At 35.5% G+C, this 17,148-nt stretch overlaps 1 protein-coding gene across 1 annotated transcript in view; it reads right to left on the bottom strand.

The window, feature by feature from the left end:
* The window catches only part of LOC107582927 (neurabin-2-like), a 47,706-nt gene that overhangs the window by 8,934 nt on the left and 21,624 nt on the right, over positions 1-17,148 (bottom strand). The window contains exons 3-4 of the mRNA XM_016268952.1: positions 2,981-3,113; positions 1,856-1,976 (exon numbers count right to left, since the gene is read on the bottom strand). Coding sequence (XP_016124438.1) covers positions 1,856-1,976; positions 2,981-3,113 — 254 coding nt within the window. The remainder of the gene's footprint in view (positions 1-1,855; positions 1,977-2,980; positions 3,114-17,148) is intronic.

The raw sequence follows: 17,148 nt of genomic DNA, 5'->3' as shown, positions 1-17,148 counted from the left end.
TTAGATGGACAAATATGACTGCTGCACTCGCGTCTCACAGAAGAGAAGTATAGAAAGCCATGCAAAGTTAAAACAGTTTAAACTTTTAGAAAACACGTCACGAATTTGTGGAGGTTTATTCCTTTTCACTGCGTCTCATATGTTTTTAAATGCAGTCTGTGTGAATGGAGATTTGGCTCTTTGGATTAAGCAATGCATAAATACATGATTGAGTTAATTGAGTTCATTTAGACGTTATGCACGTTTTTATAGAGTTACTTCCTTGCGTTGACAATTTAAATGCGCTGCATTATTTTGCTCATTGCGCCCTCCTGTGGCCTCGGGAGACAATTAGACCTATACAATAAAGACCTATTTAATCTGCATATAAAACATTAGAAATTAGATATTTGTTTAATTTTTATTGTGTTTGATTGTTAAAACAAAAAATATTTGTTGTTTGTCTCAATAAATTGTGTTAATTATAAATACAGTGGTTAAATTAAATAAAAAATTTCTATTGCCTTTTGTTTTAAAAAGGTTATAAAAAATGTCAATAATTATCGATAACGAACGATATGAAACATTATATCGTTGATACATTTTTTTTCGCCCAGCCGCCCAGCCCTACCTCCATCCATACACATATGTGTTGATTAAATACTCGGTCTGTTTTATAAATAACAAACACTATTTATCTATTTATTTGGACTATTTCACTTTGTCTCATTTCAGTCTAAAAGCATCAGCCTCACAGTTTCCACTGCATGTCTGATGATGCCTCTGTGACTTTGGTATTTAATCCATTTTGCAGACTGATGAAAGCAGACGTCCTGGTAGTACAGACTGACAGAAGGTAAAGGAATCCCAGTTTCTTTTCACTCTCATTTGCACTTAAATCCATATAAATCCCACTCTATCCTGTAATTCTCTAACTGACCTTTAGGGATGGGCGTATCGATACTGATGCGAGTATCAAAAGTATCGATACTCAAATAAAAAATATCGATACTAAGGTGTGTGTGTTTTTTTTGTTTGTTTTACCAGTGATTTTGTTTATTTAACAAAAAAATGTATGCGTACAATATGTATTGAATTGGACGAATAACCTATGTTAGTGAATAATTGTGTAGGATAGAACTATTTTCCTGCTCATCTGTTGCAAGACAGAACCAATCAATCACAGAGAGCGTTCACTCACTTCTGACAGTGCATTCATACAGGGCTGCGTTTCCCAAAAGTATCATAAGAAATCATTGATGCTTTTGGGAACGGCAGAACAATTCTTATCAGAGGACAGAAAAAACATATGTTTTGAGTTATTTCACAATAAACAAATTGAAATGGTAGCCTACATAGTGCAATTACATTTATTTAAATTGAACGTTAAAAGCTCATATTGATCATGTTCTATTCTGTAATGTTAATATAAACCATAGCTGTCAGAATAAAAAGGTTGCATTTTATGCATGCAACCGCCTGTCACTGGCAGTCCCTTATGAAAATGAACCATGGTGGTTTTACTAAAGTGACCGTAGTTCATATATTATTTATTATAAATTGTATTTTTTTTTTATTATTAATTATAGTATTTGTAGATTTCCATGGTTACCACTACAGTAAACATATTTTAACCACGCGTAAAAAATACGTTGCAATTAAGGTGTATTGAATGTTAAAATGTGTTTCAAATATAAAGCTAAGTGGGTATCATTACCCCTTTTACTCTTTTGTAATTTAATAATTTAATACATTTCATAATTTAAAAGTTCAGTTTAGAAGTTTCGTATCGGTATCGATATCGACGATACTGGCCTTTAAAAGTATCGGTATCGTATCGAAAACAAAATAAGTGGTATCGCCCATCCCTACTGACCTTCCATCTCGGTGGGCGGCTCCTCCTTCTGTCACTGTCTTGACAAAGATTCCCAGTTTTTCCAGGCCCATGTCCGCGCCAGCACCCATCCCGATGATGCTGATTCCCAATCCGTCATTATCTGACCGGAAGGAATCACAGAGTTACAGTTTACATGACTAAGTTAACACTTCTCGTAAACGAACACAACATCAAGCAGAAGTACAAGCAGGATTTCAGAGCTACGGCAGAGGGGAATTTTTCAGTGACCCTTATGTTCTTCAAATCAATGATTCTTTAAATCAGTGTTGTTTTTATGAATTAAAACACTAAACCATTTTTTAAGGTTTTTGGCAATTAAAATACAGATTAAATATAAACATTAGATGAAAAACTTTAAAAATGTTGCCTTGACAACTAACTGAAATGAATAAGTTTAAGCTAAAGTACTACAACTGCTAAAACTAAAATACAAATAAATGAAAGATATATGGAAATATAAAAAAACTAAACAAGAATTTTAAAAAAGCACATAATAAAATGACTAAAACTAAAATTTAAAATGAAAACCAAAAATATAAAAATAAAAGCTAATTCAAAATATTATTAAATACTAAAAAATAACAGTTTAAAATTGTAAATGTGCACTTCAAAGAGCTTTAAGGCTTTTAGACGGCAATAACTAAATATTGGGATAATGAGCTGGAATTAGTATGTGACTAATCCTTTGACTGTAAATCATTTGAGCAGATTTAAAGATTATAATTATTTAGCAATAATAATTATTGATTCCAAATAATCCTCTTGAAATTACATTATTCTTAATCACTTCTTTTTAGCCCAGAGCGGTTGTAACTTTAATACCACTGGAATATAAAAACTACAGAGCTGAACACAACGCCTCCATGTCTACGCTGTGATATTTCACATACGGTAGCTATGGTAACCGCCACACTGCTTTAGGAGAGAGGGCCCGACCCCTCAGATTTTCTAATCAGCAAAAGCTGCTTACTTTACAGAGCAAAACAAGATGCTTGAGACAGTTTGTTTAGAAACAGGAAGTTAAGGACCCTTAAGACAACATGCCACACAGGCTCTAAAACACACACGGTTTAGTCAGGAAAACTCCATCGGTGGGTCGAGTACCTTTCTCCAGCTCGACGGGGAAAAGGTCCAGTCTCTCCACCCTCTTCTCCAGTTCATACTCGGCCGAAGCCGCCATGGGGTCAACCTCATCATTACGCCTGTCGTAGTCCTCGTTCGAGTATGTGGTGAAAACCTGGGAAAACAAAGTCAAGAAGCTTAAGCCTAATATATAGAGTATTTTAAATTGTGTTTTTGCTTTTCTCGGCAAGAGATGCAGCAAGTCATTCACACTGAGAGTAATAGAGCAGGTGACAATTACTGTAAGAATTATGAATTAATTAACACTGGCTGTCAGGAGACTTGGGTTCAGATACTGGTCACACACATATAGTGACAGGGACTTTATCGTTTCTTAACCTGTCCTGGACTATATTCAAGATGCCAAATTGCTGCAAATGCACTTTTCACTGGGCAACAACAGATGGAATACAAGTTTTCAAAAATTGGTATGAAAAATTCAGTCTGTAGCAGACATGGATTTAATGCCAGTCAATTCAGAAGTACAGATTCATAATAAACAAGATTGAAGTGCTTGTAAATTGTAGTTTAAAACACATGTGCCAGGTTCTTAGAAGTCTTGGTTTCACATGGATTTGAAAAAAAAATGTAATTTTCAAGAGATTATAATATATTTATGATAATATAATTCTAAATAATAATAATAACAATTAATCAAAATAATCAAAACATTTAAAAATAGTATTTAAGTATTTTTTACTTAAGTTAATTCTTCACAAATATTGTTACGTTTTTGAAGAGTCACATTACATGATATTTTAAAACCTAAAATATCCTTGCCTTGTCATGAAAAGGCCAAATTATCTGATATTATCTGAATACAATATGAAGTCATGATGGAGTGCAGGCGTCAAAAATGTAGTATGTGCGGTTTCATTTCATGACTTTAAGAGTCCTCAAAAATAAAATAAAATAAATAAATAAGTTGCAAAAACAATTATTTCATCAGAATACAAAGTTATTACTTGAATGGCTATCAATGGAGAAAGAAGCTTTCTGGGTCCAGATGGTGCAGTTATGACATCCACCAGCAGGCGCTAACTGAGCCGTGCAAACAATGTCAGACATGGGAGACAATCGTTATTTTAGAGTTTCATTTGGTACAGCTAGTGGAAATTACACCTTTGGGAAAACAGTCCAGAGCTGAAGTCATCTTCTTCAGTGAAGATTTTTTCCCCCCTTTCTCTATAGTTCTGGGCACCACTTACCGTGCAGCTAAAGCAGCAGTTTTGAGATACAGTCATGCATCATGTTCTCCGTCAGAGAGACCAGGGCCCTGAAACCGCACCAGCATATGGGTGTATCACAGTGGGTTCATTTATAATGGTGAGAACTACAACAGTAAGCCGGAAAAAGAGTGCCATTCTATATAAAGAAGCACAGTTTACCCACGAGTCTTGTGTACATCTGCTGAATATCTGGTGGTAACAGCTTCCTGTTTAGGGTCGTCTTTGATCTAAGCATTTTTTCTTTCTTGCTAAAGCCCATGTTACAAGCATTGATGGGAGAGTAGCAAAACAGAGCAAAATACAGGAAGGCACTTTTTCCATCTGACACTACCTGACAAGTGACAAGTGAGTATTTGCTTGAATTATCCATTCAACAGATTTGGTGAGTGAATCACTGAAACAGTCAATCAACCCAATCATTCAGCAGATTTGTTCAAAAATATTGAAAGATTCGGTGCTGACTATTGAATATCAGCCATCTTATTCATATATTATTTCAATATGATTATTAAAGTAATATTATGTGATTAATTAATTAATTACCAATGTTTTTATTACATGATGATAGATTTGAAAATAGTTTAAAAACACATCCCAAGTTTAGAAATATATTTATTACAGTCATGTTGAAATCTGATTAGATTTTTCCTTCCACCATCCATCGTTGCTCAAAGTAGATTACGAAGTTAATCATTCATTCTGAACAAAATTCTGACTAATGACATTAACTTATTTCAAACAAGGCAAAGTTTTAGAGATAAATGATTAAAAAACCCTCCCCTCATTTCTTTTTTTCTCATCTCTTCCCATGCTCTACTGCAGTGGAAAATCATAATTACCGGTATATCAAAAAATGCTGATGGAAGAAATGTACGACAGTAGCTCTAACGCAAGCAGCAATGATTATTGCCCATCTGTCTCTCCTCTGGTGCTGCTGTCAACAAAAACTACAGAAAATTATGCACATCATAGTTGGGTACAGGAGGACATAATGCAGCAAAATTTCAGACATTTACTTTTTCCTTCTCTTCTCTTTTCATTTCATTTTTGTTTAGTCATTTTCAACTTCCTCAGCCCACCCCATCCTACAGAGCTTGTCTTTCACAACCACTCACTTCCTCTTATTTCATCTCCCTCTTTTCATCTACTCACCCTGTACATATTCTATCTTTCCTTTCATTTCAAGGAATAGTTTACCCCCAAAATGAAAATGTTCTCATTTATTACTTCCTTTTCTTTTGTGGAACCGAACATTTTACGCAGGTCTTTTAGATACGCAGACAGTTCATAGTGACAAGAGGTCTAAAAATGACCTAAAAGAAAAAAAAACCCCCATAAAAGTCTATATAATTATATCAAGTCTATGTAATTTTGACCATACCAGAGTCTGTTCACACAGAAAATGGCAAACAGAAAAAGTGCACTTTAAATATCCGGATGATGCACTTAAATAGAGATGCACCGACTGCAATTTTCTTGGCCGATTCCGATTTCTTTGTTAGTGTGATCTGCCGATACCGATTTTTGCCGATTCCGATTTTCTAAGGACTATAATTGGCAGCATATACAAACAAAAATCTACTTTTCTTCAACGCAAAGTTTTATTTTCATAAAAAAACACAAGTAAAAAGTCAGTAATAAAATAAGAACAAATAAAAAAATTGCAAACAACAGCACAAATAAATGCAATAGAATAAAGAGAGCTATGAAACTAAGTTTTTCAGGTTAAGTAAGTTTTTATTCAAGGTAAGAAATACTACAGAAATTAAAGTAATCAAATGTACAGTAACGCATCCAGTGTTATTTTACATTTGATTACTTTAATTTCTGTAGTCTTCATTGTAAAAATTAAATACAGATTAATGCTTACCATTAAAGTTATAAAACGTATTCAGTCAAGAGCAGAAAGTGATTTTCTTTGTCTTTTGCTCTTTGATTAACATGACAGACAGCAGCAGGAATATTGGATTTTCAGCAGGAATATTGATTTTCTTTGTCTTTTGCTCTTTGATTAACATGACAGACAGCAGCAGGAATATTGGACTGCGGTCCCTTTAAGAGTTTATCCACGGACCCAATATACTGTGACACAACATCTCTTTCTCAACTATTTAATGTTCCAAAACTGACTGTGTTTAACCGGCGCGAATGAGATGTGTGTGAGAGAGAAGGGGTTGTCGGAGAGATGAGAGCGAGAATGCACGGCTGACGTTATTGCTTGTGCCGCTGGTAACAAAACGGATCGGCTCGGAATCGGAAAGAAGTGAGACTGACCAGCCGGTCACCGATCCTGGCCGATCATGAGGAAAATCGGCCGATTCCGATCCCTGGCCAATCGATTGGTGCACTTAAATAATCGGGGAAAAAAATAGTGCATAAATACATAAATAGTGTTTTAGTGCATCATTTGGGACGCAGCTATGGAATATAGTGCACGAGCCATATTGACTTTGTTTTTGGTGCTTCTATTGTCGTTTTTGGATCTTAACAGCTATGGTCACTATGAAGCGAATGGAAAAGACCCGAGAGAATATTCTTCAAATATCCTCTTTTTTCACTCTACAGAAGAAATAAAGTTATTCAGGTTTGGAATGGGGGTTTGTTGAAACCCAGTCTACCCTGCCATCTAGACCACCAAGAAACCAGGTATAATCAGCTACCATCAGGATTTTCCAGCACAGCTAGATTTAATGTACCACATCACCGTTTTATTTCTCTCACACCTCCGTCTCTTCTCTGGGTCACTCCTCCCTTCCTCAGAACGCTGCATCTCTTATCTAAAAATATTCCCTCTATCTCAGTGCTCGAAGTGAACAGCAGGTCGGAGCACCCTCACTGTGAATGCCATCGGCCTGCTCACATGTCTATGTCTCCATGGCAATGGCCTGGGTTGGCGATTGTAATTATGACATCGTTGTGCCATCCCCCCTTTTCGCGTTCTCTCACTCCCCCTCCTCTCCCTTTATTCCTGTCTTCCCCTTGATGGCTATTAAATGCAAATGTATATAATGATGAAATCATGTCTAAAGATGAATAAGATAAAATGCCATAAATTTAAATTCTGGGATTCCAGCAAACACAGATTTGGTCATTCACGTCTTGTAGGCCAGTTCAAACAGTGCAATGTCAGGTGCCATCTGTGGGTCATCTGTCTTTGGCTAGGAGTCTGTTCCATCTTTCTGTCTCTTTTTGGTATATCCCTTTCTGTACCTCTCTCTCTCAGATGGAATGTTGGACGGGACGACAGAAATTCACAGGCCAGATGTGTCTGAAACACACATGCAACCTCTGCGAACTTCCACAGAGCAGAAGACAATTCATAGTCTTTGTAGACCTCAGTCAGAGTTCATGCCACACTTAATTTGATGCAAATGAAAACAAGGATTTGGCCGCATACCGAACACACTAAATGGTTTGGGAAGTGATAAACTGAAATTAATCGCAAGAGTGAATCCTCAAAATCAAGGATTTTAAAACCAGGTTCCAGGAACTTCCAGGTTTCTAGGGAGTCCAAACCCTCCCCCAAATAAAAGAACAAATAAATAAAATTAAATACTACTAAAAAAAGAGGAATTGTTTGAATTCAAAACAATTCAAATATGTCTTTCAAAAAAGGGGATGCTTTTAAAACCATGTTTTAACTTAGTTGTGGCCTACGACCTACTGAAACTTTATGGAATCAACTGAATAGATGGTACATCTATCCTTCACAGACTCATTTTCATTTGTGTCATATTACCACCATTTGAGTCTTGTGGCTCACTTCCTGTCATTATTCTCACTATCAAAGACATTAATGACAAGAAATTCAGCCTTCTTGATGCACCATAAAGATCACTTATCTAAAAACAATAAATTATACGACGTGACAGATAATACACAAGCATTAGCAAATGAGCTCTAAACTGGACATGCATTTGCAGTGTGTATGTGGAATGCAGCTGGTTTGACTGTGTTTTTGGCTCACACACTTTAAACTCTCACTGCTATGCATGGGGACAGTGCAGTGTGTTAGCATTACAGCACCCCTCTCCTTTCCTTTCCTCTCCTCTCCCTCCCTCACACACACACACACACACACACACACACACACACAAACAAACCCTCGTTTCTCTGCAGGCCACAAACCTAAAGCTGCATACAGGAAGATGTGGAGGGTGCTGGAATGTGAGCAGTCACACACACACACACACACACACAAACACATGCATTTGAGGGTCATCATCATAAAGCTGTGTGTGTTGATTTTGAGTGAATGTGTGAATGAAAAAGGAGGAGATTATAAGATTAGAGTAGTTGTTGACCAATATGGGTTTTTCAAGGACTGAAACCAAAATACATAATGAAAATGTAATGTTTTTAATAATGGCAAATAATGCATACACAAATGGGACATTTTGCTGCTTAATATTTACTGTTAATTGTGTAACTTTATAATTATAAAATATAAAGTTTTATAATAATTTTGTAAATTAAATATTTATCATCTATGATTTAAAATTAAGGATAATTTAAAACACACACACGTATATAAAATATAAAATTTAAACAACATTTTAAACAAAAAAATGTTACAGTATAGTTAATATTATTTTTTTATGTAATTTAGCATTTAATAATGATGACTTTCAAATAGTGATCATAAAAATATAATAAAAAAAATAAAAATAGTTTTCATTAACAACAAATCAACATGATCAATTATTTAACAATTTATTAATTAAACTTACAACAAGTGTCCCATTAACAGTATCCAACACAACTTACTTTCATGATTTTCATGATAAATTACTAATAAAACATTAGTGTAAGTGTTATCATGTGAGGGTCAATAGTCTGAGGCCCCGTCCACATGGAGACGTGTTTAGCTGTATCTTATAGGCGTTTAGTCCACACGGATCCTGCATTTTGGGAGAGTGAAACCTATTTTTTTTAAACCGGGTCCCAGAGTGGATAAATCTGAAAACGCCACCCTTGCGTTTTCGTGTGGACAGCGAATGCGTATATTTTCTGAAACGATGACGTCATCAGCCCACATCTCGCCCCTAGTCAGACACCGCTACGTCACGTAACAGCAACAAAAACATGAACAAACACTGAACGATTGTCTTTTTATTAACTAACATTAACACAGATTAATAAATGTATTGTTCCATGTTCGTTTGTATACCGCGCGCAAGGTTTATGCGCATAGTCCAAGTTTTCCTTTCCATTTTTAGTGTATCTCTGTGGCAGAATTACAGTGCCACATACTGGTCTGGCATGTATACTACATCGTTTTGTGTCTGTTTTGTGGTTTCATGTGGACGCAGATATTTCTTGAGACGAGGGGAAAAAAAAGATCGGATAGGGAAAGCTCTGGCTTCTTGTGGACGTAGCCTTAATTTAACATCAGTTTTGGAAGTATTGATATTTCAAGATCAATCTGCACGCATATTTCTACCAGGATCTGTCGAATGAACAGCCTGGCCGATGTAGCTTTCACTAAAACGGGAGCATTTATCTTCTATGTGTGTGTTTTCTGGTCATTTGCAACAGACCCAGTTTACGCAAAGGAACTGAAAAGAAAAAATTGGAGGTGAAACTATTTTTTCTCAGAAACTGGCAGTAAATTTCACATAATAATTACAAGTAAAAGAAATGGCAAGTAACACATTGAAAGCAGAAAGACTGAAATAGTATTTTCGTGTAAAATGTACTGTAGTAATCTGTTTTATTTGCAACGTCACAGTTTTTACTGGGACAGTCCACTTGGAACAGCCTAACATTATGTGACAATGGAGCAGAACGGATCACCCCTCATCCAAACCCTAAATCTTGGTTTTACTAGACCAGATCTTAAATTCAACCCCAATGCAACCAATACAGAAAACCAAAGTGCAACAATAAACAGAAACACAAGTGTGTTTGTATTAGGGTTATAACGATATTCAAACCGAACCGAAAAAAAAAAAAAAACGTGATACACTACCCACGATACGTATTGCAGTACTCTTGGTACTCCGTAGCACCTGCACACGCAGAGCCTCGTCAGACAAATATTGCAAATATTGCAGTGCAAATATTAATTTATCTTTCAAGACTTGCATTTGAACTGACAAACTAACATAAAAAATATGTCAACATTAGTGGGTTTTTTTGACAGCCGATGCCGATATCTTGGAAAGCAGGGTGGCCAATGGCCGATATAATTTTATTTATTTTCATTTATATTTAAGAAATTTTAAATAATTTGAAAATGTATTAAAAATAATTGTATAAAATAAACATACTTATATTTTAGAAGACAAGGCATTTTTCACAAATAAATAAATATTTAATAAAAATCTAATTATAAAGGAAGTAAACATTGTAACCAACAGGGCACTCAGTATTCTGGGAAGTTTGTGCGCATTAGAAATCTTTTTTTCTTTTTTTCCAAATAAAGCTAAGGTAACACTCATTTTACATACAGCATGCAATGAAAATGACATGAATATGACAGTGGGCAAACGCATAAAGCGCAGCATAATTTGAAATCACTAGTTTAAAGTTTGTCGATTGCGCGTTTCCAGTCAAGCAGAACTCTCCTCCTGTCAGCATTCAATTCACACGGACCGACCATCATGCAGAGTACACACGATCATGCAGGTTCTAGATTCTAGATTCGACTAAGTCTGCAAGATTTGTGAAATTAAATGTTCATTAGTCATTCAAAGATTTGTTTAAATGATATAAATGCGTATTTGCTGAATGCTGATGGCAAATGAGAAAGTATTATAATGTTTGCCTTTCTATTACTAATAATATAAAAGCAATCGTTATAATACTTTTTGTATACATTTTAATTCCTTCGTTTAACAGTTCTATCTGATTATTAGATAGACTTCTATCCATATTAGACAGAACTGAACGACGACAACAGGGAGAATGTGAACACTGTGTTCAGGCGCTGGCATTCACTCAGCACCGTCAAAATAAAAGTTCCGCCTCGAACACATCGTCCAACCAGAAAAACTTATCGTCCGATGCCGATATTTAAAAAATGCCAAATATCGGCCGATATATCGGTCGACCACTAGTCAACATGCCCGTCTTTGTTAGTATCCTTGCAAACATTGTTGGTCATGTCTTAAGTGAATGTAAACAGTCGAGAAAGACCACGCTTGTGTATCAGTATCAGAGCACTGGATCTGTGAATTATGTCTAAAAGGAACAGCAGTCTATTCCAGCTGTTTGTGTTTTTAATGTTAAACAACAAAAGACTAGGAAATCACTCACTTCTCTTTATTGAATAGCTTTTGTAACTTCAACAAGGATTGGTCTTTAATTTATACAGTGAAATATGCACTGTTGTTTTACATTTGTTTACTTTAAAATTTCTGTGCCTGAAAATTACGGTTAAACACCTGAAAAACACTGTTTATTTTATTTGTATCTTTGCTCTATTGTATTTATTTGTACTGTTGCATTTAATTTGATTATTTTCTTTATTTTTATTTGACCATAGTTCTTTTTTTCCCTGAACAAAGCGCATACCGAACCGAACAGTGACCCTAAAACCGTGAACCGAACCGTGAGTAATCTGAACCGTTACACCCCTAGTTTGTATGCACTTTTCTAATCAAGTAGTTTATGTCTTGCTCTTTTCCAAGCAAGCAACTGTGCCACGGTGATCAGATCAGCCTCTCTAGGCACTGTTTTGACACTTCTCGCCTGGTTGCCATGGAGATTGTCTTTACATGCAGACGGATACACACTCCACAGTCACAAACACACTCACAAACACGAACACAAGGTGACACCGGCACACACATGAGAAACCCCAGAGCGTTCTGAAAGGATGTGACAAATATTCTTAGCAACCTGTGTTTGCCTAATAATTAAAGCCCTGAAAATCACATGTGATTCAGCTGCAGGGTGGTCTACAGTATCCCCCCAGACAGGTGAGAGAGAGAGAGAGAGAGCACCAGAACAAACACTGCAGGGTGGTCAGAACAGCACTGAACGATTGCTTCATTTCCCTTCCAATTTAATATTCATCTAATGCAGATTAGCTCATCTGCATATAACAAAGCCAATGATGTCCTTCTCTTGTAGAGGTTTCATTTGTATTTAATCCTTTGTTGAAGTCCTGAACATTTATGAAATATGCAGACTTATGAAACAGACATGTGCTGAGGTTTGAATATTTAGAGTCCTCGCCATCTAATGTTATAATAACACTAGTACGTACTGATGTTCCTGACCATGACAACAAAGGATGGTGGATAAAAACTGGAATACAATACTAGCATATACAGTAGCTTACTGCAAAGTATATCATGCTGCTAAATGCTTATAGGATTTTTTCTGAAACAGCACTCAGTATGCAAAATCTTCAAATAGTAGTATGCTAAACTGGTAAATGACTTGATGTTGCATATTTAGCAGGTATCGACCCAGGAATAAATACACTAATTTTGCATTTTAATAATAACACTAATAATAATAATAATAATAGTAATAATGTGTTTTTATTATTATTATAAGTATGTAAAACTGTTGGCTGTCTGATCAAATCATGCCTTAAGAAAAAGATGTTACTTTTGGCTCATTTGGCAAATGTTTTTTAAAAAACTATTAAAAAACTTTTTTGTTAATTGAAATAAAGCTAAAACTAAACCTGAAATAAGCAAATTAAACCTATGTATTAATATTTAAAAAAGGAAACATTTAAACTAAAATTTCAACAGATTATAAATAAATAAATATATATATATACACATATATGTTTCCTTTTTTAAATATTAATACTTAGGTTTAATTAGTTTATTTCAGGTTTAGTTTTATCTTTATTAAAGCTAAAATATAAATACATAAAATGTAAGAGCAGAGTTGTGGGTCTGTAATAAAAATGAGATACAGTGAGCAACCTCTAACTCATTTTCACAAAAAATAAAGAAAAGATACAGGACGCCAACTTTCACAACAGGAAGTTGTTGATTATGATCACTGCTTCACCAAGAAGGGTAAAGCACTACATAGTTCTTTAGAATTGGCACTGCTTGCTGACAGTAACAAAGGAAGTCCACTAACACATCAACTACTACCATTAACACACTTATAGAGTTCAACTTTCGTGCAAACTTAAATTCTACCCTTGTTCCTCCTTTCAAATAACAGCTCACCCAAATATTGAACATATTGAACATAATTAATTTTCCATTTAAATACTACTAGTAGTAACTTTTATTTAACCAGATTAAAAACTTACTTAGCACTCCAGGACCTAAAATGGAGTTTAATTGTGGCATTAAAATCTATCCATGGTAAAACTCTAATTTGTGTGCTATTGATCCTGAGTGACATTAAAGGGAAGCCAATCAATCAATCAACTAATCAATTGATCAATAAACCAATCTCTTACATCATTGCATAATGATCTGCATGTCAATCCAAGTGTCATTTTCCAGTTTGCCCAAAATGCAGAATTTCAAACACAAACAAGATTATTTAAATTTCCCCCTCCATTTTCTTAACGAGTCACATTTTTTATCCTCTACAGCAGGGGTTTTCAAACCTTTTGGAGCCAGGGACCCCTTACAGGGGAGAGGATTTTCCAAGGACCCCCTCATAATTCTAACAGTGTTTAAGGCTAAAATTTAATGTGGGTAGGAGGAATGAACATAATATGAATGTTTTATTGGTGCAAATGGTCCCCATTGTATATGTACTTTTTACTACAGCATAATATAATTAAATTTACCATATTTTCCGGAAAGTTGCACCAGGTTCGGGGGGGGGGACAAAACAAAACATAACATCGATGTATAAGTCGCATTTTACTATTACTTTCAGAAATAATTTAAATACTGAATAGGTCTAAATAAAACGAATGTTAGGGTTATATATCCATTATATACAGTGATCATGGCTCTGCGCTCCCTCAGATATTACGTGTAACTCAAACGTTGTCCTGTGTACGTGCGAATAAGTGCTTTTTGTAAACAGGTATTTATTAAATAATTTTATTTAGTGAAGTGCAACCCTCATAGAAAGAATGTGTGTATTATTTGGTTGGTAATTGCATGCATTTCACTTCGCAAGATACATTTTGTGTAGTGAATTCATCGAACGCACCATTGAACGAAGTATAGCCTCTAGAAAAAAACTAACACCCAGTATAATGAATTACTGAGTAATGAGAATGTTTAAATATGTTAAGCATTTGTTGCGCATGTGTATGATAACTTAGCCCGGTTATCATTTACTTATGTAAACAGCGGTGAAAATGTTTCATAAAAAAACAAAATGCTTGTTTTTTGCACCCACCAGCAGAAACATAAATCGTTGCCTATGGTTATGTCCATAACAAACTAAATTTATTTACTAAAAACTAAAACTTAACCACATAGTGGGCTCACAAACCTCTCATTCGGCATGAATCGTTTCCATGAGTGAATCGTTATGAAGTTTAAACATTTGGTTGCTAAACTATTAGGCTACTAAGTAAAGAAGGCTTTGTACTTCTCTCATGTCCGAATATCTACTAACGGCATCCTTCACATATGCAAAAACGTGTTTGGAAAAACACCACGGCATGCTCACACTGACCGGCAAAACCTACATATTGTACAACAGATATTTAGTTGTCTCATTTAGTTTGCTGATGGTGAGGCTGTGATGTCAAGTTGCAATGCTAGAACTGAAATGTTGTGCGCGCGGGAGGCGCCAGCGCGAACACTTCCTTATATCAGCGGAAAAATGTGATATCTGTCAGATAAAAGCAAGACATCATTCAAAATGGTCTATTTTTATTTGTGTGCCTTCAAAATGACAGTGAAACGTTGTGCTTTTGTAAAATAAAGAAAACAAACAAAATGCGCTTGTCGTCTTGGTCTATGTGAACCACTTCCTAAAATTAGGGATGCACCGAATGTTCGGCAACCGAAATTATTCGGCTGAAAATAGCAAAAAAAGCTCTTTCGGTGTTCGGCCGAATAAGTGAAAAGGCCAAGTGAGAGGCGCGCACTCTTTAATGCAGCACACATCAGCAGTGTGGAAGCATTTAAACTGTTGGAGAAAGACGCAAAAATCATTACAAGCACCGACAGCGAGAGACTGTTTAGGACTGCATCGCATGTCTTCAATGAGAAGAGGAAGGGGTGATTGTTGCTGGTTACTGTACGATGATTGAAATCGCGAGATGGCCTTAAACAATTAGTAAATAAACTGCAGAACGTTATGTTTTCTAATACACGTGTGCATTGCATGTATTCTGACAGCGCTGCACGAGCTCGCAGCAGATCTGCTTGTTAACCAAGGTTCAAAGTTCAAAGTGCGAGGAAAATCTGCGCTGATACAGTCGTCAGTTGCTCAGTCACATTTTATGAATTTTTACAAGGCATGTGACAATGCGATACGTACGACATATTCATAATGAGATTAATTTATAAATCTGTTGTCAACAAAAATAAGCATTGAGGTCTTCCTGCGCGATTCCGCCATAATAAAAGTTGAGAAAAAGCAAGAACTCTTATCAACATTCATAAATGTTAGTATTGTAATTTTACTGTTGTTCTGTAAAATAAAATAAAACGTAAGACAATAATAATGATAATAATCATTACAACAGCTTTGTTTTAATACATTTATTATAACATTCACACATAGTGTTAAAATTAGGATCTGTAATATTTTTTAATGTTTTAAAAGAAGTCAGCAAGAATTTTCAGCAAGCCTGCTTTTAATTGTACAGAAAAAAAAGACCACCCCAAGAAGGGGGTCTGATGGCCAAAAATGATTATTTTACTAACTTATTAATTTTAAGTGAAATTGTGCTTTGTTGGTATAGTGCAGTGTTTCTCAACCCTGGTCCTGGGTGCCCCCAAGCACTGCATATTTTGTGTGTCTCCCTAATCAAACATACCTGATTCAACTCATTAACTCATTAAAAGAAACTCCAGGACCTGAAATGGGTGTGTCAGAAAAGGGAGACATACAAAATGTGCAGTGTTGGGGGGCGCTCAGGACCAGGGTTGAGAAACACTGGTATAGTGTCTGCTAGAATATTAAAAATGTTCAGTGTTAAATATTTTTAAATTGTTGTTTTGTAATAGATTTTTTTTCTTTGAAAAGCAAGACAAAACAGTAAAAAGCACATTTTGGCTTTTTAATTTATGCAATGGTGAAAAAAAAATGACACAAAATATGTGGGGGAAAAAAAAAATCGAAAAATTCGGCCCAGTGTTTAATTTTGTTCGGTTTCGGCTTCGGCCAAGAATTTTCATTTCGGTGCATCCCTACTAAAATGAAGAAAAACTCAGCGATACTTTCTACTTGTCAAACAGACATGAGAAATATATTTAGCTATATAAACCTTGAAGTGCACACTTTTAAGTGTTTACGCTTTGCTTATTTGATAGTAATGCATTATATAAGTAACTTTGGAATATAAATCATAGCATGTTTCAGAAGATAAAAAAAGCCTAAGTTGCAGTCTGGAAATATACGGTATAGCAAATTATTTTGCGGACCCCCTGGCTTTGTGTCACAGACCCCAGTTTGAAAACCCCTGCTCTACAGCATAAATGCCAAGTAAGTATCCACCCAAAAAAACAAAAACAACATCTAATCATCATTGAAATACAAACATCCATTTATCCATCTAGAAAAACAGACCCAGAGCAAGTCTACAGCTCTCACACTTCCTCATCTATGACAGAGTTGAGAATAACACACATTTATTTGAGGGAAAATGTGACAGTAGGCGCCTCCACAGCCAATTTAATTACATTTTTCCATTTAGAGGTCATGTGTGAACAGGACTTGTTGTCGAAATGAATTTGGCTCGGGCAACATGTCTGACTAAAAATCCTGTATTGGTGCAATGTGTGAAAAAAATCCATAGTATTACACTGTTTACACACCAGACACAAGTGACGGGATGTGAGCAACACG

Source organism: Sinocyclocheilus grahami, unplaced genomic scaffold (assembly GCF_001515645.1).
Source record: "Sinocyclocheilus grahami isolate Dianchi unplaced genomic scaffold, SAMN03320097.WGS_v1.1 scaffold48.1, whole genome shotgun sequence".
NCBI classification, from domain to species: domain Eukaryota; kingdom Metazoa; phylum Chordata; class Actinopteri; order Cypriniformes; family Cyprinidae; genus Sinocyclocheilus; species Sinocyclocheilus grahami.
This window is presented reverse-complemented; position numbering and strand designations above follow the sequence as displayed.